Source organism: Cygnus olor, chromosome 2, assembly GCF_009769625.2.
Source record: "Cygnus olor isolate bCygOlo1 chromosome 2, bCygOlo1.pri.v2, whole genome shotgun sequence".
Lineage (NCBI taxonomy): Eukaryota > Metazoa > Chordata > Aves > Anseriformes > Anatidae > Cygnus > Cygnus olor.
In genome coordinates, this window is record NC_049170.1 from 7518314 (window position 1) to 7544047 (window position 25734).

Here is a 25734-nt window from a genome sequence, read left to right on the forward strand (position 1 = left end):
TTGCTGGACTCTCTCCAGCAGACCCATGGCCAGGAGCCCAGAAGTGACCACCACACTCCAGGTGTGGCCTTACCAGTGCTGAGCAGAGGGGAAGGATCACCTCCCTCAACCTGCCAGCAATACTTTGTTTAATACAGCCCATGATACCATTAGTATTCTTTGTGGCCAGGGCACAACTGCTAGCTCTTGTTCAACATGGTGTCCACCAGGACCCCCAGATCCTTTTCCTGCCAAGCTGGGTGGCCCCTGGCACATCCTCGTGCCTGGGGTTGTTCCTCCACAGGTGCAGGACTTCACACTTCTCCTTGCTGAACTTCGTGAGGTTCCTGTCAGCACATTTCTTTAGCTCGTCCAGGTCCTGATGCTGACCAGCCAGTAGTTCCCTCAGTCCTTCCGCCTGTCCTTCTTGAAGACAGGTCTGGCATTTGCTTTCCTCCAGTCTTCAGGTACTTCTCCCAGTCACCATGACTGACCAAAGATCAGAGAGGGTAGAGAGTGCCCTCACAATGGTATCTGCCCCCTTCCTCAGGGCTCAGAGGTGCATCCCATGACAGCCCACGGACCTCGATTTGCTCAAGTATTCCTTGACCTGATCCTATTCCATCAAAGGTACATCTCCCTTGGTCCAGCCTTTCCCCTCATCTCTGGGACCTGAGAACCATAACGGCACTCCCATACATTCCCTTCCTCTCCTCTGTAGAAACTACCGTTTGAATAAATAATACTAAATAGAAAAAGAAAACTTCAAAAATATTTGAATGAATATTTCAAAAATATTTGAATGAATTACATTTCAAAGTTTGAATGTAACAGTGCCAAACAAAGCTTCCCTTAAAAGACACACAGACAAGGTAACAAGGCTACGCTGCAATACACCTGTGATCAGCAGTCAAGCACCCTGCCTGCAGTGGAGAATCTTTAATCCTATGAGAATCTGCGAAGTACAGCGTAAGCTGGTTTGCAAACAAGCTTTTAGGATGTACAACAACTGGAATGCAAATATATATTTTTTTTAACATCACCAAGAAACACATCCTATTAGTCTGTTTCAGGAAACATCACAGTACTCTGAACCTTCACAACTATGCTTCTACTTTTAAGAGACATTCAAATGCATACTTTGAATAAATTTTTGAAATAAAAATCAACTTCTAGAAATAAAATAGACTTCATATATATGACATACACTCTCAATCCTGCACGCAACAAACACTTCAATGAAACCTTTTACTCGTAGACTCCATTGACATTAATCACATGCTGAAATTCAGCTTGCTCAAACAAATTTAGGCATCTTACAGGATACTCTACTCTTCTGGAGTGGGTTATCAGTTAAGGAAAAACAACCATACCTTAAACACAGAATGACTAAATCTCCAGCTGATACGAATCACATCATTTGAACCGAGTGTACTTACATCTTTCGGGAGCCTGATCAATGTGGTCTGGACAAAGGAGGGACAAGTTACTGAAATCCTGAAACGTGCCTGCTCCAGCAGCACAGGGGTAATGGTACATCTGGGTACATTTCTCTTCACAGCATTTGATAGTGGCTCCAAGGTGCTTACAATATGCACATCGCTGAAAAATAAACACACAAATCATTCAAAAACTATTTTTTCTGGCATTTTTTCAGCGAGGTCTGTTACCCACCTCCCTGGACACACAGGCACCAAGGCCAATGGAAGGGAGTGAATACTGAGGAAAAGAAAGCAAGTGGCTGGGACTGTGTCTTTCAGTGACCCTCTCAGAACTTTCCAACTTAAAATATTCAGCAAAACCCACCCTAAATACACCCTGATGACCGAGATTCTTCTCGTCATGGGAGAGCACATTTTCTTCTACCTGTTACCTAACTTTAGCGATATTTTCAGTAGAGAGGCTTGGACACTTACTCTGAATAACAAAAGCAGACCATACCACGCTGTCAATAGGCTGTAACTAAAAACCACGCAGTTCTGCATGTTGTAATGTAAAACCGTAGACGCTGTAATCAGAAGCGCGACTGGCAGTGAAATATTATGTTCTATTGAGAACCTTAATGACATCATACAACTATTCTCTCTGGGATGATAAGGCATTAAATAATCCAGTACTTTCTTGTCGTCTCTCGTTTCAATGCTACACAAATATCAGTCACATCTGTAAAGAAATAATTTCCCATAAAGAAGTATCCAATAACCCTCCCGTTCGTTAGTCAGGAGGGAACAGAGTCCATCAGCCTGCTTATAAAACATCACCCACACCTTTCTGATTCAGTTAATCAGTTTTTACTTTCTTGGATTTACGACAGTCCCTGAAGCACTGTAACAAGCTTTTGCACTTTTTCACCAAGGCAACACTACTTTTTAAGGATAGAGCACAGCACTGTGAGATTTAGAGCAAATTTAAGAAAAAAAACAGGTCAGTGGCTCACGGGAAGGCATACATAATGTAAAGCACCAGCTGAGCTCAGGGACTCTCATTTTTCTTCATAAAAATATAGACCTTAATACTAACACTGCCACGTTCGACTGCTAGCTCCAGTGTCAAGTAACATCCAGATATGAACACACCAAACCAAGGAGAAGTTACACGCTGCATCTGCTTAAATCTTACAACACAGAAAATATTTATTATCGTAATTCTTCTGTGTTTCAAAGTCTAGCATGAAATTAGGCATGAAATAGTGCTATTACAAGCCCACAGATATCAAACCGACCCACACGAAAGCACAAATCACAAAGCTGACTGTGTTAACCGCTGAGCTGACATTCCTAAGACCAGGCAAAACTCACATCTTCAGCAGAGCGTCTGCCTGCGCTACAAATGACGGACAAGGCAAAGAAAATACTGGTTTATGCTAGAAAAACACAACTGCAGTGTAAAAAGATAAACTGCTTAGAAACTAAAGCAGGTCACTAAGGGTAACTACTGCCAAGCTTACTGTGCTGCAATGCTTGGTTGACAGTCCTGAGATCTGCACCAGTTCTCACCTCTACCGTCTCGCTAACACCTACTAAAAGTATGAAGAAGATATATTTTGTTACTTGAGCAGTCAAAATGCACAGGACAAGATTAGCAACCTTTTGCATGGAGTTTCTGAAGCAGGTTAAGAAGCTAACACTGGTAATTAAGTTTAAGGACTGCCAACAAAACCAAAGTAACGCAAGGCGCTCATCTTAGGAATCTGTGTATTTGCTGAGCACTCGCTGAGGATGCTGTACAAGGTAAATCATAAAATTCAGCTGTGAGGTCACGAAAATATATCCCAAAGCCTTCAACTTCATGAACTGCAACCGCACGATAAACTGCACACAGCCCAAAGCATTATTTTGTCCTTGTGGCTCCTACAGCCTACTGAGATGGCCCACATTAAGCCAAGTCCCAACTCTTACAGGCAGGCCACAAAATCTTCAAAGGTATTACTCAAGAAGAAAACATTAGGAAGAGGAACCTAGGAGGGGCGAATGTCCTAAAAGATGTTCCCCAAGACAATACTCAACAAAGTGTCCATTAGATCCAATTCCTTAAAAATTTATCTAATTGGAGATAAAAATCACAGAAGAATTGCAAGCGCTCGAAGAATCAAACGTACTAGAAACTGGAAATAATGAAGATGGATTAAATAGTGATATTAAAAATATTCTAAAATGTCACATCTGTTTTTCAAAACCAACAATCAACAATGGTACATAACAACAAAAACAGAATACTTTTTTTCCAAATGCTGTATGACTGACTGATGAAATTATCAGGAAGGAGCAAAATATAGGATTAAAGCAAAGCCTCGAAGAATGTTGATGTTGATTTAAAGAATCATGTAAAGATGCTGGAAGAAAAATGGAAGCCCAAATTACATTTAATTGAACCCTTCAAACCCATCTGCTAAACTGCACTGGCAATGAAAAGCATTTGGCAGCTAAGTGAAACACACACTTTAAAAACAATGTGGTGTATATCATCTGAAGCAAATAAAAAGCACAGAATATCAACATTTGCTGAATTTATAAGACAGATAAAGCAGTCTGAAGAAATAAATGCCCAAAGGGATTTTTTTTTGGCAACAGATGCTGATGAGGAGAGTTACTTTTCCAGCAGAAGCCAACGTTTCTCTGCAAACAGGCCCCCCTGACCCTAGGGGAGCAGCATGCAGCCGGTACGACCGACTGACCGCCCAGATGAAAGTAAGCATGTGAATAGCAGAAGTATATTAATTTAAAAAATATAAAAGCTCTGCTAAACAAAGCTCAGTAACCAATACTACCTTATTACTCTATTGCTAAAATGTGGCATCAGGACAGCCAGAGGTAAAAGGAAGGCATAAATCCCACTTTTGATCTTCAGCACCCCACGAGGCCAGTAAGAGAGGACACGCCAGGATGGAGTTTCGTTAGCACGAGCACAAAATACAGTATTATGTGGAAGGGGTGGAAGCCGAATCCAAGCATTCAAAGGGTAGGTATACAAAAACAGCAAGCTGTCAAGGCAAGATGAACACCGTTTTGTGCACGAATCAAATAATTTTACAGCCCTGCTTCTACAGAAAAAAACTTTACAAGGCATCACAAAGCTAGAGAGACAGTTCATTACTTATTCAGAGTACATTCAATAACATACATGTCATTAAAGCAGCGTCAACAGAGCATTTTCCTCTTCAAAAAGTCCTCCATTGGTTACCAATTGTTTTCTTCAGCAAGCTCCTAGTGTGTCCAGCCATGGCAAGAAGGCTCTCATCCCACCCATACTTCTGCTGCTTCCTATTTTTGTAATTTCCATCGTTTAGAACTGTCCACACCTTCTACTTGGTCCTTCACACCTTCTTCTGTAACATCTGATTTTTCAGATAGACATTAAAGGAGCTCATTTTCTAAAGCAAATGGCTATGTGCTTTTTCAAACTTCATTTTAAAATTCCCTTTATTCACTAATCCAATTGGATAAACAATTTTTCCTGCCTGTGGCTTGGAAACTCAGCTCAACATCCTAAATGCTACTGGCTTTCACGGAAACACGAGGCCAAACTGGAAAATAGGGACAAGAGAAACAGCTCGCTGTTCACTCCTTTCTAACCTTCCTACATTAAAAATGAAATAAAATCAACCAAAGATTTATTCCAAGTTTACATCAACCTTTCAGCTGCTCCACATCTGGAGGCATATTCCAAAACTCTGAGCAGGTTAAAATGAAGAAAAGGCATCTGCGGTTATGATAATTTAAGACTATCCAGATAGTACCATGAACAAATCAGAGGTCATATTTTATCATGGTTTTATTTGCCCTTAGAATTACTTTATAGTATTATTGCCTCGGCAAATGGACAAGCAACAACACTTGGGAGGCAAACATTAAATAAAGGCTAAAATATGGACTTTGATTACAAACCCAGTTGCGACCTGATTAGTAGAGTTAAATATTAGCATTAGGTATTGCAAGAAATTTTTAAGCAAAATGACAAAACATTTGCATTACAAACTTATTTAGTTTTAAAAAGGTCAGCTGACAGAACCTGTGATAACAATAAGCAATTTTTATTATAATATACAGTGTATCCAAACATGCACCAAGCCATCTGTCCTTAATTAAACAATTTAATGTACTACCAGTAAGAGCAAATTTCAAACTTGGCTCTCAAAACCTATCATAAAAGCCTGTAACTAATGAGAAGAAGTGGACATTAACATCCTGTCATTAATGAGACCTCAACAAAACTTTAATGTAAACAGGGACTAATAAAATAGGTTTTCTGTTAGTTCTGGTAATCTTCACTGATTACCATTATTCTATGATCCAGAAAAAAAATCGTATTGCTTAAAGATACTAATAGCCATTAGCACCTCCAACGTCAAACCCCACCGTTTTATGTACCATAAAGCATTTCCAAGTACAATGCAATAACTGGTACCAGAAACAGGATGAAGAGTTTTCCATTGGACTACTGATTAGAAAAGGTACTAAATCACGCATGTTTCCCGAAGTACCAAATTACCTTCTAATTTCTTTATTTTGTAACTATGTCAAAGATTTGGAAATGACTGAAATGCATAACAAGCAACTCCATCAGAGATCAGTTGGTTTTGATCTTCAACATAAACCAACATTGAAGAAATTAAACTTCAGACTTTTCTCCTACAACCATAACTTGAAATGTTCTTAACACAGCACGTATTAAAACATTACTATAGTGCCCACTTCAAGCACTCTGAAGTTTGACAAAACAAAGATGGTAACTGTACAAATAACCGAATTTTGCTCTAAAACTGTGAAGAACCACGGACAAACAGAAGAGATATAATTTGGCCAAGCTCAACACGACTGAAAAACTTCTAATGCAGAATTCTTGACTTGACGCTTCATCTATAATTAATCTGCTCAGTATTTGTACAGGAATAAGCAACACAAGTGCAAAGATACACATGATGATGTATCTACTGCTGGAGACTCTTACATGTAATCAAAGCAGACAGCAGAAGTCACTTCAAGTGTGGAGATTTCAGGTTGTCTTCACCTGACTGCTTTGTTTCTCCTTCCCCCTAAGTTGATTCCCTTTTTTTTTCACCTTTATAGAAAATAACATTACATAAATGGTGTTGATACCAATGCATATGCAAATCAAAACAATATTTATGTTTTGCTCTTCTTTTTTTTGGCAATGGTTGTAGTAAGTTAACAACCTGTAAAAGGCAAGTTAGTTGAGGAGAGTATTCCTTGCTCGATAACCAAAACTGATGGACAAAGACATGCAAACCTCATGGCATGCGATTCCTTTTTTATATATTCTGAAATGTTCCCAAACCCTGACTATTCAGAAGGTTTACAGAAGGGTTTGTGTGCTCTGACATTATATTCTCCCCACCAGTTGGCTGATAACTGCATGACATTTCCTCTATGGACTCTGCCTTTGCTGCTTTTTTCACACTTTGGGGAGGAAAAGCAGTTTTTTTATTCACCTCCTTGCTTTCTATAGGGTTTAGGATAATGTAAATGTTTTGAGTGAGTCTAAACTTCCTACATCTAATAACCAACTATTCCTTAATTCTCATCTAATACTCACTGTGTGACAGTAGGGCACACGAGCCTGTTGTTTAGTTAGCAAGTCAACAACGAGAAGGACAGTGATGTTTAAGGGAATTTAAATTGTGATTATTAGGCTTCAGCATCCGCAACTTCAGGACAAACAAGGCAGGGACAGAAATCATCAGTTTGGGTTTAGGGCTGCTTTTTGGCAGGCTCAGAAAACAGACTATTGTACCGGTTCCATTTGATTCATGCTTGGAAGGTCTTAAGAAGTACACGTAGACATTTCTTTTTGCTGGCAGAGCACAGTCTGAGCCACAAATTGTTGGAGGCTTGAAAAAAAAAATAATTGGGGAAAACACTGCTACATGCTTGCTGTTTAACGATTGTCTTCTCTATCCAGCTGCTAGTGGTCATTGGCTGGCACAACTATATTTGCAGAGCTATTTAACAGGAACTCAGTGACATGGGGAATTTCCTCCTGATGCAATTGCATTGCTTTTCCCAATGCCGTAAGGCTTGAGATGAAGACATCTCAACTTTGGCATCTATTTTTTTGCCTGTACAGGAGCCAGATGCTTGCACTCCCACTACACTTAATACTTCGTCGTTTTATGGAGTTTACTTCACTGCAACTCAGTTGACCAACCAGCGGGTGTCCGTTTTCAGGCTCCGCTGACAATACATGCTGGATCTTCACTGACTGTAACTGGAATTTACACACTGCTCACAGGCAGACACATCTACACAGGGGTCTAAATTTAGGTGACAGCCTTGAGCTGAAGCCTGCCTAAAATACGTTGACAAAGCTAGTGGTAACATAGCAAAGTCCGCACCAAGGGTTTTGTTGGCATGGCAGTATCACGTCAGGGATGTGAAGGGGTGCTACTTACAAAGCTGTCCATATAAATCCTGTTCTGTTCTTGTAAGTTTTCTGACTGATAAAAAATTGGGCTAAAGCTGCAGATTACACACATCTGAATTTGCTTCAATACTTTTGGAGCACTTTGTCACCACTTCTGAGGATAGAAAAGTCAGTAGGAAAACCATTCTGCTCATCTTACAAACGACTTCACTGACAGACCCTGCAACTTGGTAGGATAGATATTTTAGCACAGGGGATGCAACTTTTGCCCTTACGGCGCAGATCCGTCCAGAAGTCTGTCCGTGACGATCACAGAAGAAGCTGCTCTTGTTGACATTTACTGATCCTCTCAGGTTTCTAGCACCGATCACACCACGTGTACCTTCCGCAAAGACTGCTGCAGCACAGCCGAGATTACAGCAGGGAAGCCTGTAATAAATACTCTAAGCCTTAACACAATAAGCCACTGGAATGGAAAGCAGACATCCTTAAGGATCCTGATACTCCTGTCTCTTAAGCAGTTTGGGGAATGAGAGCATCCAGCACACACGCAGATGGGACACAAATGGGTCAGCGGGACAAAAGGGCCTAGAAGGAGCCAACGTGTCTGATGAGAGTGGAAGGAGACAAACCATGGAAGCTGAGGGGGGGCAAGGATGGCACTTCAGGCGTCAATTAACTGAAACTGGGCACTAAAATTGGATAAAGAGCTGAGGACACGGAATTGCTATGAAATGGTGGAGAGATCTCAAAGGGAACCTGGGAACAAGGGAGTAGAGACGTTAAGGAGATGGGATGCTGGAGGAACAAAGGGTGGAAGTGACTAGAAAACCAACCTGGATAAAAGGTCAGAAGTGCAAGGCAACTGAAACTGGATGAAGACTGCAAGAAGGAAAAGCGCAGCCCTCCGACTCCTAGCACTGCATCACTGTCACGTACTCGACCAGCTCAAATAGCAGAGGTCTGCAAGTAACTGTAAAGGTTTTAAACCTGCACTTTGGGAAGGTTATCTTCTTTTCCCTAATGCCAGGAAACTGTACCATCAGACAGTTATAAGGAAACACACATGCAAAGAGAAGAGGATAAAGGAATAAATGGGTACACACACGCACAACTAAATATGTCCATTAAAACACAAGGACTGCAGATCAAATCGAATGATGACCTGCAGAACAGTTCTATCACCACTTCCTTTGTAGGGCTCCTTTATGACACCAGGCAAGTAACTAAACCAAGTTTTCCATAAGGGTTTTTAGTCCTTAACCCGACTTTTAAAAGCTTGTATTGTTCCCCCCTAAAAATACAGCCTTGATTTCTACCTAGACTGTGCGCTCGCAGCTCCAGAGTTCAGCAAGAGCTGCAGCATCAGCGCAGCTTTCTAAGCAAATCTGAGCATTTTCAGAAATCAAGCTCCCAAACGTGCCATCCAAATTAAGTTAAAAGCAAAACAAAACAACTTCTCTTGAGGAAAATGGAGCGTAAGATGCATAAAAAGGCATAAATCTGCTCTTTGGAAAAATTCTCACATAAGTTCCTCACATCTTCATTATAGTACAAGCATCACAAGAAAACTCCCATGGCAATAAGTTATTTCAGTAGCATTTAAGTAGTCTACATAGCTACATACCGAACAACAAAAAATGTAATACCGAAGAGGTTTTTTCCTAAGACAGTAATGTCCAGCCTGTGGGCTGAACTAGGCGCTCGCTGTTCTGCATGTGATCATACAATTACAGACTGCGTAATGAGGGGGTTGCACAAAGGATATTAATTGTGTACAGACAACCTGTCTTCCTGCGTGTCCTAACGTTGTGTGTTTGATTTCATAGCCTTAATAATGCAGTCTCTTAACAAAGGTTTTGTAGATGTATTAGCTCAGATTAAAAGAAAGTTACTGTCAGCAAAAGCCACTCTGTATACCCAGTGATCCACCTAATTTACAAGGTAATAGTAGGGATGCAGTGACAAGGAACTCTGGCTTATGTACACACACAAAAAATACAAGAATTTCCTGCCTTTAATACCTTCCTCATTAGTGAGCACCTCCTTAGTATTCCTTCCCCACTGACTGCAATCAGTACCTTATTGTTCATAATTCCTATTTCCTTGGCTGTTCCTAAATTGCGCTCTCCAAATGGCACAGAGTCATCGTAAACAAAATCCTACATCTTCAGTTCACTAATTTTTGTAAATTGAGCTCAAATAAAGCAATTAGATGGCATACTTTGAAACTACCAGCTTGAAACATTAATATAATTTCTTTACTAATAAAAGCTTCACATGTTTCATCTGGCTGTGGCTTTTATTTTTTTTTCAATTTGACTAAATTAGTCGCTTACACATATTTCTCCCATCTTTCCTCCCAAAACATGGTGCTCCCAAACATTACACATCCTTCGTTTTTTAATTCATTAGTTACTGAAAAAAAAACACACACGAATAAGCCGCTTGTCTATCTTATCATTCGCTCCTACTACATCACTGACGTTGGACAAGCATTATGAAGTGCAAATTTAAAATCCTTAAATCACTGGTCAAACATTTAGCAGGTAATTCAACTGTTGTGCAGGGGGTCAGGGAAGCAGGGATAAAAAGGGGCTGTTTGTTTCGTTTTGCAGCATGCTGCCTCAGTAGCTTGTGAAGGAAAAGGCTGCCAAATTTTGTAATGAATTCCACAGAACATTAGGTCTGATGCTTAGCAGAAGCCATAACTGTTAAGTAAATGATATCCTTTTGATGAATACCCTTATTTGAAAACAACATTGATTCTTCTAACCCTTTAGCAGTGTCCCAAAACAGATGTGCACAACTGCAAATTCTGTTTGCTTTCAGGTTTACGAAGTGTGATGACATTTTTACAATCATGCATGAGCCCTTTTACCCAGGAGTAAAATAAACCACAATAATTCTTCACCATCTGTTTGTTAATTTTGCATTCATTTAACTTTGCATTTTAAACTAATAATCATTTTCTTATAATATAGTTTGTTCCATTGGTAGAAATTACAGCTGTTCAATTAAAAAAGGAATGGTTTGTAACAGCATACAGTTTTTCTCTAACTGCTTCCATTGCTCTTAATTATAGAGATATTAGTGCCATCGAGTGGAAAAAAACTACCAGGAAATAGTGTTATGTTTTATACGTCACAGATTCCCTTAGTAAATGTACATATTTACTTCTGTTCCAGTACCAATTCCCACCTGGTCTCTTTTTACACTGAAATTCCTTTTCCCACTACAAGACTCTGTGCAGCTTTTGATGTTGCTGTGTATGACAGGCTTCTTACGCTCCTGAAGGAGCAAGGCACAAACAATTAGATGATGTCTCCATTTCATTTCTTGCATACAGTCAAACGAAGCACGGTCCAATTTTTCCATAATTCTTTTCCTTCATCTCCAATGACAGGCCAGCGAGTTTTTGATGTTTTTATCCTTATCTGGTTTCAGCTAACCTAGGACTAGAATAACACCATAAAAGCGCTTTCTCACATAAAATGGGGAAATCCCACCGCCTTTATCAAAAGTAAAAGCACATTGAAACAACATGAATAATACATCAGAACTAGTGAAGGGAAAATAATGCCGATCAACAAAAGGCATGGGGTCTGGAGAGAGAGAAGGAGCTGGTCTGAGATCGTATTTTTGGATTCTGCCTTTCATGTTGCTCTGCAGAGCCTAGGCTGCAAGTCCACAGCAAAGATACAATTCAGCCCTGAACACTGAGTATCCACAAAATACCACGGTGGAAATTCTCTTGCCTTGTGGTTTCTAGGCTTAGTAATAATCACCATCTACAAATAATCTCTTCTAGAGACACAGCCTGCTCGGCTAATTAACGCGAGCGTTCCAGTGACATTAGAGAGGCTGTTCAGATGGTTGAGAGAATACAGATTCAATCACTGTTTTCTAAACCCAATTTTATTTGATGGCACGGAAATCAGCTGATAACCCTAATTCTGTGATAGAGTGAAGATAACAATGCTGCCACAGTACTAGGATGAGTATTTTACTAAAAACACCCTTAAGGCAAGAAACAGTTTATCACACCATGGATTTATTTCAATTAAAGAAGTTTGGTGATGGCTGAGGAACACCAGACTGGTGCACAGGACTGTACCAGTGCAGTCATGTAAAGAAATGAACTTCCACAAGTACCAAACGTATTAGGCTCACATAAAATTAAGAGTGGAAGTATGACCATATGTTACTGTGATGCTTGGCTCCTAGTCTTACCGGTGTCTTGAATATTCTGACCTTTTGGTTTCTCAGATGAGTGAGCACTGCTGCCAGGTCCGACCTTTACTGGGGGATTTATCCATCACAATATTTTAAGTCTGACAGAAAGCAAACATTCTGGACGTGCCTACGGCACATTCTGATGTGATGGATGCACAGCTGTAACAGTCTTCCTAGCAATTCACCCTCTATTTCATGTTACTCACATTAAAAAAACAAAACAAAACAAACAAACAAAAAAACTCACCTAGTATGACATTTGGAAAACCTGAAACTTCTCCATTCAATATATCAAATTCATTTACAATTTGGAGAATGAGTATTCTCCTCACAAAACTCAAAGAATGACTATTACAACTTAACTGTCTTGTTTCTGTACAAGTCTCTGTTCACTTTTAAAGGTTTATGATTTGTCAACACATCTCCCTGGAAATACCGTTCAGATAACACCTAATATCACCATAACAACCTGCCGTACTTGAAAGGAAAAAATAAAAATAAAAACACAGCTAGTATGTGCTTGGATATTTGACAGCAGTTTGTGTAAATCCAGACTCACTATTTACTCTGCATAATCTGCCACTCTGCCCACTTCTTTGGGAGGCAATTTCATTCAGAAACAGAGTGGAAAAATATTTTTGATCAGAAGAAAATAACATTTTACTAATTAAAAACTGGAAGGGAGAAGGCTATTTGTGGAAATACCTGCAGCGTTATCAGAAAAATAATTGCCTAGATCGCAGATTGAATACATGTATTCGCATTGTATAGGAAGTGAACCCGTGTCACAGCAATCTATTTAGCGTGTATCAAGTTGTTTTTACCAATGTTAGATGCTCTAGGAAATGTTTTTTACTTATTTATTTTGCAATATCAACTCTTCCCCCAACATACTGAAGAGAAACATGACATCTTTAAAGGAATGGAAACTGATGTCATCTACCTGGATTTTCTAAGGCCTTTGACACGGTCCCACACAACACCCTTATCTCTAATTTGAGAGAGATGGATTTGAAGGGCAGACTATTTGGTGGATAAGGAATTGGCTGGACTGCCACAGCCAGCAAGTTGCAGTCAATGGCTCTGTGTCCAGGTGGTGGCTGGTGACAAGTGGGGATCCACCTTGGGACTGGTGCTGTTTAGTATCTTTATCAACAACATAGACAACGGGATCGAGTGCAGCCTCAGCAAGTTTTCAGATGACACCAAGCTGAGTGGTGCAGTCAATACACCAGAAGGAAGGGATGGCATCCAAAGGGACCTGGACAAGCGAGGTAAGTGGGCCCACATAAACCTAAGGAGGGTCAACAAGTCCAAGTGCAAGGTGCTGCACCTGGATCAGGGCAATCCCAGACATGAGCACAGACTGGGAGAAGAACTCACTAAGAGTAGCCCTGTGGAGAAGGACCTGGGGGTTCTGGCAGATAAAAAGCTTGACATGAGCCAGGGCACATTTGCATCCCATAAAGCCAACTGCATCCTGGACTGCGTCACCAGAGGGGTGGCCAGCAGGTGGAGAGAGGTGATTGTCCCCCTCTGCTCTGCCCTTATGAGGTCCCACCTGGAGTACTGCGTCCAGGTCTGAGGCCCCCAGCACAAGAAGGATGTGGCGCTGCTAGAGCGGGTCCAGAGGAGGCCACCAGGATGACCAGAGGGCTGGAACACCTCTGCTATGAAGACAGGCTGCGGGAGTTGGGGTTGTTCATCCTACAGAAGAGAAGGCTCCAGGGAGACCTCAGTGCAGCCTTCCAGTACTTCAAGGAGGCTTATAAAGTTATTATTATTGTAAATACAACACAGCAGAGATCATCTAGTCCAACCTTAAACCTAGTACTGACAAGTCCACCACTAAACCATGCCACTAAGTTCTACATGTTTCTTGAAGACCTCCAAGGATGGTGACTCAACCACTTCCCAGGGCGACCCATTCCAATACTGCACAACCCTTTCAGTGAAGAAATTTCTCCTAATAGCCAAGCTAAACTTCCCCTGGTGCAACTTGTGGCCATTTCCCCTTGTCTTACTGCTTGGTGCTTGAGAGAAGAGCCTCGTCACCACGTCGCTATAGCCTCTTTCCAGGTAATTGTAAAGTACAATAAGGTCTCCCCTGAGACTTCTCCAGGCTAAACAGTCGGCCTCAGCCCATCAGCCCAGCCTATCCAGCTCCCTCTGCAGAGCCCTCCTACCCTCAAGCAGATCGACACTTCCCCGCAACTTGGTGTCATCTGCAAACTCACTGAGGGTGCACTCGATCCCCTCCCTCATCCAGCTCACTGATAAAGATCCTGAAGAGAACTGGCCCCAGTGCTGAGCCCTGGGGGACACCCCTAGTGAGCGGCCTCCAGCTGGGTTTAACTCCATTCACCACAACTCTTGGGGCCCGGCCACCCAGCCAGTTCCTCATCTTTTCCTCATCCTCATTTTCCCCAGCCTTTTCCTCATCTCTTGTCACTATGTTTCCCTCCACATCCAATAAAAGATTGAGATTCCCCTTAGTCCTCCTTTCCTTGTTTATGTATTTATAAAAACATTTTTACTGTCTTTAAAAGCATATTCAGACTGAGCTCAAGGTGGGCTTTGGCCCTTCTAATTTTGTCCCTGCACAGCCTGATGACATCTCTCTAGTCCTCCTGAGAGGCCTGCCCCGTCTTCCAAAGGTCATAAGCCCTCTTCTTCTCCCTGAGCTCCAGCCACAGCTCTCTGTTCAGCCAGGCTGGTCTTCTTCCACACAGGCTCATCTTCTGGCATGTGGGGACGGCCTGCTCCTGTGCCTTTCGGATTTCCTTCTTGAAGAGTGTCCAGCCTTCCTGGACGCCTTTGCCCTTCAAGTTGAAGTTCCCCACAAGAACAAGGGCTAGCGATTTTGAGACTTCAACCCTGTCGCCGCCATCATTAATCTCAAGGGAATCCAAATGCTCCCTAACATACAGGGCTACCCCACCGCCTCTCCCTCCTAGCCTACCCCTTCTGAAGAGGTTGTAGCCATCCACTGCAGCGCTCCCGTTAATGCACGTAATGGCTGTACTTATCACCAAGTGTTATGCACTTGCGCGTGAAGGGAACATTTCTGAACATAATTCATAAGATGTCTCTCACATGAGACTTTTTGCATGTTATTAAAACGAAACAAACAAGCAAAAAACAACAACAACAAAAACACACTCAAGGACACCTGCATTAATGGGACTACTTCATACTGATGCCTGTAATATTTATGCTCAATCTGCAGCTCTGGGACAGAACTTGTGCTAATGGAAGTCAGTAAGAAAATCTTTAGGGAGTTCAAAACGATTTTTTGCTAATGCTTTGATTTTTGGAAGCTGCTGAGTACACCAATCTCAGTAGCATTTTTTAAGCCATTGCTTAAAAGCAAACCGATGGCAACAGACTAATACGAGTACTCATGAGTTTTAAATTTAAATGTTTGTGTAATTTTTTTGACGATGGGTGAAAGCCCCAAATGAAAATATGCAATATAGTATAAAGAAACATACAATTAGTAGGAAAAAATATATTACCAAGACTTGATTGGAACAATCAAAAACACTTTAGAACTCAAATTTCATTAAAGAGTTTGAACTTTACAGTTCTCATTGCAAAAAAAGAAAGTGACCCATGTCCATGAAAATTTTAAAAGATGTCATTAAAGAAAACATTATTTAAAAGGGAAACAGCTACAAAACCAGGATTAGAGTCAATTGTCTAGCACTATACAAACAATGCTACACCTTGGCAAATGTACCTACAACTTGTCCCCATGGGGGTATTTTCCTTTTCCATACACAGCACATGAATAAAAGGAAGCTTCTGAAGGCAGGGATGATGCCTTATTTCTATAATGTTCAGAGCATAATGACTACCCATTCTTGTCTAAAACTAACCAACAGTAACTACAAAAGATTTATCAGCCTTTTTTTTTGGAAATGTAACCATCACATAAATGCGAAATTAGACCCTTAATTGCGAACATTAAGGAAAAAAAATCAATCCACATTAGCTTTGTAAGATTGAATATAAAACATTTAAATAAGCAGTCACGAGGGAGATGGTAGTAAGGCAGGAAAATGAGGTTTGCATTCAAATATCTACAAAAAGTCAGAGACTGGTGGTACTGCTATACTTCCTCATCTAAGTTTCTATGGGCATACTTGATAAGAGATGTGTGAGGTTTCCTGCTGTATATATATATATATATATATATATACACACACACATATATACATATATGTATATGTATGTTATTTCCTTGTGTCAGATCTAAAATTTGGGGGCATTACACTGTCATTCTCTTGCTTTTGTAGATCTTGTTACTTGTGCTGAGCATAGGAAGGCAAAAGGGAGAGCAGCAGCATCCATCTCCTCATGTCCTACAGCAAAGCACCACTACGGGTTATTCCCTCCAGCAAAGTGAAGCACTCTCTGAGGGAGAGTACAATCTCAATCGGAGAGGCTGATTTTCCTTTAATGAACTTTCTTTACTCTTCAGAGATCAGGTTCTCTCCATTTTTAACACACAAGATACGTAAGCCCCCAAAATAACTTGGTGTAGATATAAACTCTTGAAATCAAATGCCCAGCAAGAGCACTGCCTCAACACGAACTGCTATGTCATTGCCTTAATGCTTAGAGTAACATTTAAGAAAGGAAGGCCCTGGAATGGGAGGAGGGGAAGACCATGCAGATTTTCTTTGGGCATATTATGGAAAAAGTGTTTTCTACTCAAGTCATGCAAAAAAGGAAGAAAAGGTCTTTGTGAAGTGCACTTCACCAGTTTGGAACACACACTAAACTATTTTACTTTAGAGCTTTCAGTAAATTATTTCAGTGAATGTTAGTGAATAAAGGAAACCTGCACTGGAAATTCCTTCAGGAACATAGGCCCTTTCATGTTTCTCAGCTAGGCTTCTTGGCTTTCATTTCTGTGCCACTGCTGCTTCTCTCTTGGTGCCCCTAGCCCATTTTTCTGCTTCCTACTCTTCACAGACTGCCCCTCGCATCTGCAACACCTATCTTCTATTCAGCATCAAAACCCTCTCAGAAATTTCTGTGGAGCAGTAATCTCTCTCCCCCGATTCTTGTACCCACATATTCAAAATATAGGGTTCAAGAAAGGTGCCTTTTTCAAAGTATTCATCTTGAAAAAACCCACAGAATGAAGACTTTAAGGCTGACTCTGCTTCCCTGCTCCAGTGCCAAGCGAGCACTCCAGGGCAGAGCCTGCTCAGCTCTCCCGGCGCTACAGCACGATCAGCATCAGCAATTCACGGCGTGAAGAAAAGGAATACGTGAGGCTGAAAAATAAAAGATTTTGCTTTAGATGAAGCCATAGGAACTGTCTTAAGAAAAGGAGGTCTGTGCTCGCTAAGGAACTCCGGGTTTTTCCCTCCCCACTTGCTCCTATGTTGCAGACGTGCAGTTGTTATGGGAGAGACGGTTTCTGTCGATCCACCTCTCAGAAACGACACTGTGCTTCTATTCAAATCTGCAGAATTGCAGGCAAGGGAGTCACAGAAATTGTATTAATGTACTGGAAAAAATGGACAGTTTATGAAAAGGCCTCTCTTACGCCGCATAAAGTTTATTACATAAACCTAAAATGTATGTATTAGGATACATGAGCTAGTCGTTGTCCATTTGCAAAGCTAGCAGGAGTTAAGTCTTAGCACGTGTTTTGTATGCACCCAAGGAACAAGACACCCTTCCACTATAATCGCCGAGTTATAACGTGCACTGACAATAGTACTTGCCATGCAGATAAATTCACTTCTTTTTTCCCCGTGTATTTGGAAACGAAAAGGTAGGGATAAAAACACAGCTGTTACTTCAGAGAAAGCACATGGCAAAGTGAATCAACAGAAAAATCTCAAAATTTTCCCAAAACTACAGTTTGAAATGTACATCTTTTCCTCTGCTTCCTCTGAGAAGCCAAACACTGCTCCTCCAAACCTTGGGTTGCGAATTAATGCTTTACTTCTTCTTGTAGTTAGAATCAACTCACTGAAATGAAATTAACCATAACTACATTAGTTTCACATTATCATGCGCTCCTTTTTCTAATCAGCAGGTCCAAATTATTATGACAACAGGTTATGAAGCAGGCAACTACTATAAAGACTGAAAAGTCACGCTGAAGTGTTTGTGCTTGTCATGAAGTACTTGCTTGCCCAGCAAGTGCTAAAAGCTCTAAATGTTCCTTAACGTATGGTGACTGTGTAGTACTTGGATATCGAAGCATTCATGAGGGAGCAACAATTCCATCAGAAACACTAGGAAAATAAATCAGGTCTTCTGTCTCAGTAAATGGAAAATTCAAAACAAAAATCTACTTCAGACCCCTTCTCTCATCAAAGACTAGACTGCAGATTACCCACACTTCCTCCACATGCTGCTGTCTCTCTGTGCAATCACACTATTTGGACAGACCACGATTTCACAGCAATCCCTTCAAACTTTTATATACATCACTGAGGGTCCACGTTCAAGTGTGAAGTCTAATTACATCCCAAGGTATCCATATATTACATACCAAAAAAATGACAAAAATATTTTAGAAGCAGAGAAGCATAAAGGGTTCTTGATTCTTGTTTATTCAGTTTGAACTATTACTGGATTTTCTTAAGTAGTAGCAGTGATATAGAAAAATGTACTTCATTTTGTACCAGAAAACATGGTCTATGAGACAACTGAGGAAATTGAAAACTGCCTTCTGAAACCCGAGTCCTAAACTCTGTAATTTTAAGTGTTGTGTTTTGATAGGGAACCAGATTCTTTACCTGTAAGAACTGTAAATTAGTTTTTCCTGTTCCGTGTTTCACTGCAGAAAAAAAAATTGGATGAACAGAACCCCACTGGATAATTTAAAAATAATAAAAACTTGGCAAACGTGACTGTAGGCTCAAAAACAACTACCAAGAAAAAAGCTAGTTTTCTTTTTGCATGAAGTATATTACATCGTACTTTTTTTGCTTTGGCTCCTAGAGTCAGATTATAAAAGAAAAGAAAAAAAAAAAAAAGAAACACGAAAGGGTGAATTTTTCAATAATCGTAATGATTTCAAATGTCAACCTTCTGCCTTCTTCCTATATGCTTGTTCTCACTTCTTTCCCATCCTGGTTCCTCTATCCTGATGTTTGCTTTTCAAAGCAGCTGCTACGGGACAGTGACATCCAATGAACAACAGTCCGTTGTGGTATAGCTTATTTTCATTCCAAGGGAAGAATACTTTAATCATTGTTCATATGACAATATTAATGAGAACTAAATTGTATATCTTACTGAACAGAAAACATGTTCTCAACTGCTGGGCCTACAAAAAAAAGGAATACACATACTGGTCTGACAGAAGATCTTAAACCTCAGCAGATTTACCCGAACTGTGTTGGCATCATTTATGGTATACAGGGGTATTCCTGATGAATTGCACACAGTCAAACAAAAACAACTATGATAATTTTAAGATGTCATGGCTGCTTCGCAGACTTTGAAAAATTGTTATAGATTAATTGGTGTAGCGTTCCTGATGGCATTTAACAAGCTGTGAGAACTGCCTGCTTCACATTCTCCGCAACACAAATGACCTGGCTTTAGGTGACCAGAATCCAAACTGTTCTGGAACACGTTAGTTCGTGGAAGACAATTTACACTATGTCACTGTGTCTTTCCTTGAAGTATAAGACTTTCCATCATCGGCAGGAAAATGTTGTCAAATCCCTAGATGAATGAGTAAGTACTGAGAGGGAAATTCAGAGAGAACTGAAATACCTCGTAGCCCTCAATGCTAAACTGTCACAGCATTTCTAGGAACATGCTAGGAACTGAGTGAAACTACCAAAGCAACCAGAAGCATATGAAATTGTCCTCTTGAGGAGACGATGACACTACTCCTCAGCCTTTCTCCAGCACTTTCTATGCTAGAGTTCTGTAACAGCAACACGTAAAAACGTTACGGATGGTATTCTGGAAGAATACTTCTTTCCTTCATCAAAACACAAGAGAGGAGCAATTACAGAAAACAGACTTGGCAAGATAAAATCTGAAGCCACTCCAACAGAGCAGCGAGGCAGTCACCCCCAGATTTCGGAGTGGGGAGATGCAGAGAAGCTGCGTGCCTGAGGACTGTACGTAACTCCAGAGTTGGGAGGGGAACTTCTGGCTACCTGAGCTGCTCATATAGTATCACATCACAGAGTGATTTTTCTTGAAAAAATGGGCAAATACAGAAGACTCTGCTCAGAAGAAGTATGTATTATGATAGATGGTATTCCTTATGCATTTTCCCTTGGCTTTAAGAATTACTAGCTCTTCCAGTAACAAAACAGGAAGAAGGGAACCTTTAAAGCATCAAGGAACTCCAAATCCTCCTCTCTACCTTGAGAAAGGAAATCAGAACATGCTCTATTCAGTTTGGTTGAGATGGATATGAAGTCAAGCAGGGTCCCTACCTCCAGAATTCTGCAATTTAAAGCAATTTTCACACTGTTTTTTTGTAGTAACCAAAAATAAAATTTGCCCAATAACTGCCTCCACAGCCCATGAAGTTCATTTTGTAAGATGTGCACACTTACCTTCACATACAAGGAACAATAAAAGGAAATATCAATTCAGCCAAATCAGTTTTCAACTTGTGCAAAGAAGCACAAGTAAACATACGTGCATGCCACTAAAAACATAGACAAGACTCAACAAGACAAGGAACTTACTGAGGCTAAGGGGTGAGGATATCTTCCAAATGTGGACAAACACTTAAAAAAAAATCCTGTACATGTTTTAACTGGTTTTCATCTTTCTCCTCAATTTACTTTTTCCTTACAGTTTAGCTTCATAAGCATCATGCTAGAATTCAATCTGGAGCAAAGAACTTAAAAATGTAGATGGAAAGGACTTTAAGAAAAAAAAAAGAGTGTGAATTTAATACATAAGCCTCATTACATTGCTCCAACTTGGAAGCATCCGCAAACAGCAATCTCATATCTCTGGTGGCAGAAATCAAGGGAAAATGCTTTTTTAAAAAAAATTAAAGACTGTGTTACCATGTGAAAAAGGGCTTACCAGGAGCGAAGAGTGTCAAAACAGCAGATCGTTTACAGTTTGGAACAAGGCAAGATGCTATTGATTAGCTTGCCTCTATGCAAAGCAACAACTCCTACAGTTCTCAGCAATGATAACATGCCAAACAGCCTGCAGAAACTCAGCAGGAGCCGAAAACAGCTGCCTTGTACACAGAGAAGATACTGCCCTGATTAACTAAAAAAAAAATGGATGGGTGGGAGAAGACGCCGGCAATTTTTCAGCTATCTGGTTGCAAGAGTCTTGGTCCTGAAAAAACACTTGACTGTTACTGGAAAAATGAAAGCTGTGAAGTAGATAAATATGCAAGGAGCTATAGAGAATCTCGGAGCAAACAGAAATCCACATCTTACAAAACGGAAACAGAATAATACAGTATTTTGGAATGACTGCTTTAGACATTTCATCAGTGTTATGTTTCCCTTATTCAGCCTTTAAGCAGATAGGAACCTCCTTTCTGGTTTCCACCAATACTGTTTTCTTTGACTTGTGTCCTTGATAAATGCTCCCAGACTTGTAAACTGCTTTCTACACTTTATCGGAAGAGAAAGCTGGCTGGGAAAATTAACATTACATTCCTTTCTTGTGCACAGTGTGTTCAGAAGTGGTTCAAACACATCAGCTACTGAGTCCTTCTTAAATTCACTTCTTGAATTGAGATACTCATATATATATATATAAAAATAAAAGCCCACCTTATTGCATTTTGATTTATACAACTTCCTAAACCATTACAACTAATCACCTTCCCTTTCTAGGCAAACCATGCAACCCTTATCTGCTAACGTCTGTCCAACCCACCAGGGTCCTTTAAAGCACTTTCCTGCAATTTTGATGCACACTCTTGTAGTTTAGAGTGCAAGATGCTCTAGACGGGAGCATAGAGCTTTCAACAATTAGAGAATAATGCAGAGATGTGGGTCTCTGCAGCATAAAGAAGAGTTATGGCTAGACAATGTAAGGCAGACGAGTAGTAAACTTTATTACTTCCTCAACAGACCAGAGCGAAACAGCCACCTACTCGATATATGTAAAATAAACAAGGAGATTATAAAGCAGTATTTAAAAATACCTGAAAATATTTCAAACACCTTTCGTGTTAAAAGCTGAGCAGATGCAAGCCCTAAAGGCCTCCATTTTTAACGGTAATGCCAGGAAGGCTCAGGCCGTATCATTCTTCCAAATATCAAAAACCAGCATAATTAAGAAAACACGGTGCTGAAGCCAGAAATACAACAAAAAGCAGAACTCTCTGCTCATCCACATCCATTTTTTTAATGCAAAAACTGTGATTTCTGTTCAATCATTTCCCTTTGCTTTGTTTATTTTCCCAAGTCTCCATTTAATACCATCTCTGCATCTTACCACAAAGATCTGTAGAAAGACCTCACCGATTAAAGATTATCTTCATAAAGCTGACAACATGACAACTTCTTTACTACGGTAATTTTTTATGTACTCAGTAGAGCACTTATGAATTATAAGCAATTTAGTTAGGTTTTGGATCAAGCAAATCACTAGAAATTTTCTCTCCTGCTTTCCATATTCTGAAGCCATTTTCTTTCAAAACTTGAAATGAAATGACTCCCGAACCCCAAGAAAGCCTTGAAAGAAAGGGGAACGAACTGCCACACCGGGGTGTTCAGATTTACATACTGCTAAAGCTCCAGAGCTAAGTTTCCATATCTTAAGAGTCTTCCTGAATAATGCTCTGACTCTATGCTTGCCAACTGGATCGCCGGTTCTTCTTTTGCTCTCTTAAAAACTGGTTCTGAGACTATCAGTGAACCCTCAGTTGCTCAGATGAACATGGTAAGCAATGAGATAAAACAAGTCAACCATACCACCCAGAAGGGCTAGAGCAGCATCTACTACCAGAAATCTAACAGTACATTCCAGCTTTTATTTGTCACTTAAAAAACATGATGAATAAGAGTTTAAACACCTCGCATATATATATATATATATATATGTATGTATACTCATTAATATTAAACAGAGGCGAAACCAAGACTTTGATAGAAAGTCAAAGAACCCACATACGTCTAGATGCAAATGCACGTAACAAATTGGTCAGATGCCTGAGTAAGTAAACTGCCAGGCCTTCAGAATGAGTGAATCTAAAGAAAGAACCAAAGAAAAAAGAAATGCTAAGCAGGCTATCTTGTGAGACGTGCACACACACCAAAATCTCTGCAGTACTGTACTTTAAACCTTCAGAAAACCAAGCCAAGAAGAAACGAAAATGAATTAACATACATACTTTGGACTAGGTCAATGAAATATGTCCACGCAAGCTTTATTAATGCAATCACAAGTTCAGTGAAGCCAAATGGACATCCCAACTGGTAAACAGAGTAATGAGAAACATTGTCATATCCAGTTAGAACAGATTTGCAAACAATAGACATCCTAACTAATGAGAAACATGACTGTAACTTACAAGTTTAAGAGACCCTCAAGGTAAGAAAAGCTCCAAAATGCTCTCCACAACTTAGAAGACCTAAACCAAAGAACTTTACTATCAAGAAAATGGTTGTTGCATGTCAAAAATTCATCTGTATATGAACGTCAAGAAAAGAAAACATACTTTCCCAGCTGAAGAAAGATGTCAATGCTGCAAACCACATCATAAACCCATAGAATGCCAGAGGGACTTCCAAGAAGACACAAAGCCCCAGTCAACAACAACAACAACAACAAAAAAAAACAAAGCAAAATTGGTGGCAAGTAGAGGAACTAACATACAGCTTGTTCTTATTTAAACCATTTTTCTGTAAGCCCTGAGCACATACTTGCATCTGCATTGCCAACAGTGCTTAGAACATTTAAATAGAAACTTTACTCTTAAAATGCAGTAACATCACACTAGAAAGAAACCCAGAATTTTAGCAAATGCAAAATGCAAGCAGCTGTAAATGCAAAACCATATATTAAGTCAACTGCTATACCTCTCATTCAGAACTTTTTAAAATGTCTCACACGAAGAAAATTTGTTCTCAGAAACTACTTTTTCCACTACTGCAGAATATTACCAGCACACCTTATACTTTTTTGTGCCTTTTTTAGCTGAGTGACAAGTTAAAAAGCACTGAGGCCAGTGAAAAATGGTTACCGAGCAGTGTAGCCTGGACACAACAAGCAAACAGGGATTACCTGGGCTCAAAACCAGTTACACACAAATGTAAGCAGCCCCCACGTCACTGCTCCACGGTCAGAAACAGAGAACTACAAGAGTTTGCTGCTTATTTCTTGAAAAACCAGAAGCCAAAACTTCCCTGGTGTGACCGTGGGATAAAGATGTCCCATTTGGTCCAGCTACTCCTCCAAAATCAATCAATGTTGAGCTCTTACTCTGCTCTCCCTGAGGATCTCACAAGAAGGATAAAACAGAATAATCAAAACAACTTCTTTCTTTGTTGGCTGACTGCTGTATTGCAGAGAAGAAAGTTTCTCAACATTTTCAGCAAAGACTGAATAGAAAATATGCAGAACGGCAATCGATGCAAATTTCATCTCTCATCTCTATGCACTGCACTGTGCAATAGATGTGTCTAAAAAATTATTTGCAGAATTTGAGAAGATTAGTAGAGAAATTACACAATGGCCCATGAAAAGACAAGACTGAAATGGAAACTATTTCACCAGAGAAATGAAGAATTCTTCAAAAATCCTTAAATATTTACATTATAAACATCTATTCAAAACTACTAATGACAGGAGGCTGAGACATCATCAATACAGGGGAGAAGCAAGGTACCATAAAGAAAGAAATGGAACTGAAATAATGGAAGTAGGATGGAATTCAACAGAACAAAAGACAAGCTTGAACACTATCAGAAGGATTCTGTTATAAACCAGCACATTATTAAGAAAATGACTACCGATGGGAATGAGCTGATCACAAAATGGCTACAAACTACCACCATAATCATCCAAAAAAGAGGACTAAAACTTTCCAGCACTGAGATTTTAAAAAAAAAAAAAAAAAAAAAAAGTCAAATTTTGGATGCTCATTTCATTCTTTTTATGATTTTTTTATTTACACATGCACACACACATGAATGTTTTAACGTCTTCAAGCTCATTTAGGACTTAATTCTGTCAGGTTCATTCATTCTGAATAGTCTCTTACTTTGAAAGCAGAAGCACAGCAATCAATTAAATTATTCAAAGTAAAGCATTTATTCAATTCAAAGTAAAGCATTTATTCAATATGGGTGTATGTAAAAGCAGATGGCATAAGTAAAGCTGTATTATACAGCTTGTACTGAAAGACTGATTTAAAGCAGCTTTTTACTCCACACAATGGAGAACATTTACTGGCATCTTACACATTGATTTGTTATTTTAATATAATGCATGAAAAACTTTAAGAATCAATTAAAAATACGCCTAAGCATGATCACTGGAAAAAAAGCAAATTATGCAGACTTGATCACAGCACGACTGATTAATAAAGAATTAATTAATAAGAAACTAAAATTATTAAAATAATCTACTAGACATGACTAAGTAAGACCAAAAAGTATACCTACATGTGGTAAAAACAACGTGAAATCTGTCTCATCA

General features: G+C 39.8%; 1 protein-coding gene across 11 annotated transcripts in view; it reads right to left on the minus strand.

Moving 5' to 3' along the window:
- KMT2C (lysine methyltransferase 2C) overlaps positions 1 to 25734 on the minus strand; it is a 199753-nt gene that overhangs the window by 95287 nt on the left and 78732 nt on the right. For all 11 annotated transcript variants that reach the window (XM_040546212.1, XM_040546213.1, XM_040546215.1 and 8 more), the window contains exon 7: positions 1419 to 1581. In XM_040546212.1, coding sequence (XP_040402146.1) covers positions 1419 to 1581 — 163 coding nt within the window. The remainder of the gene's footprint in view (positions 1 to 1418; positions 1582 to 25734) is intronic.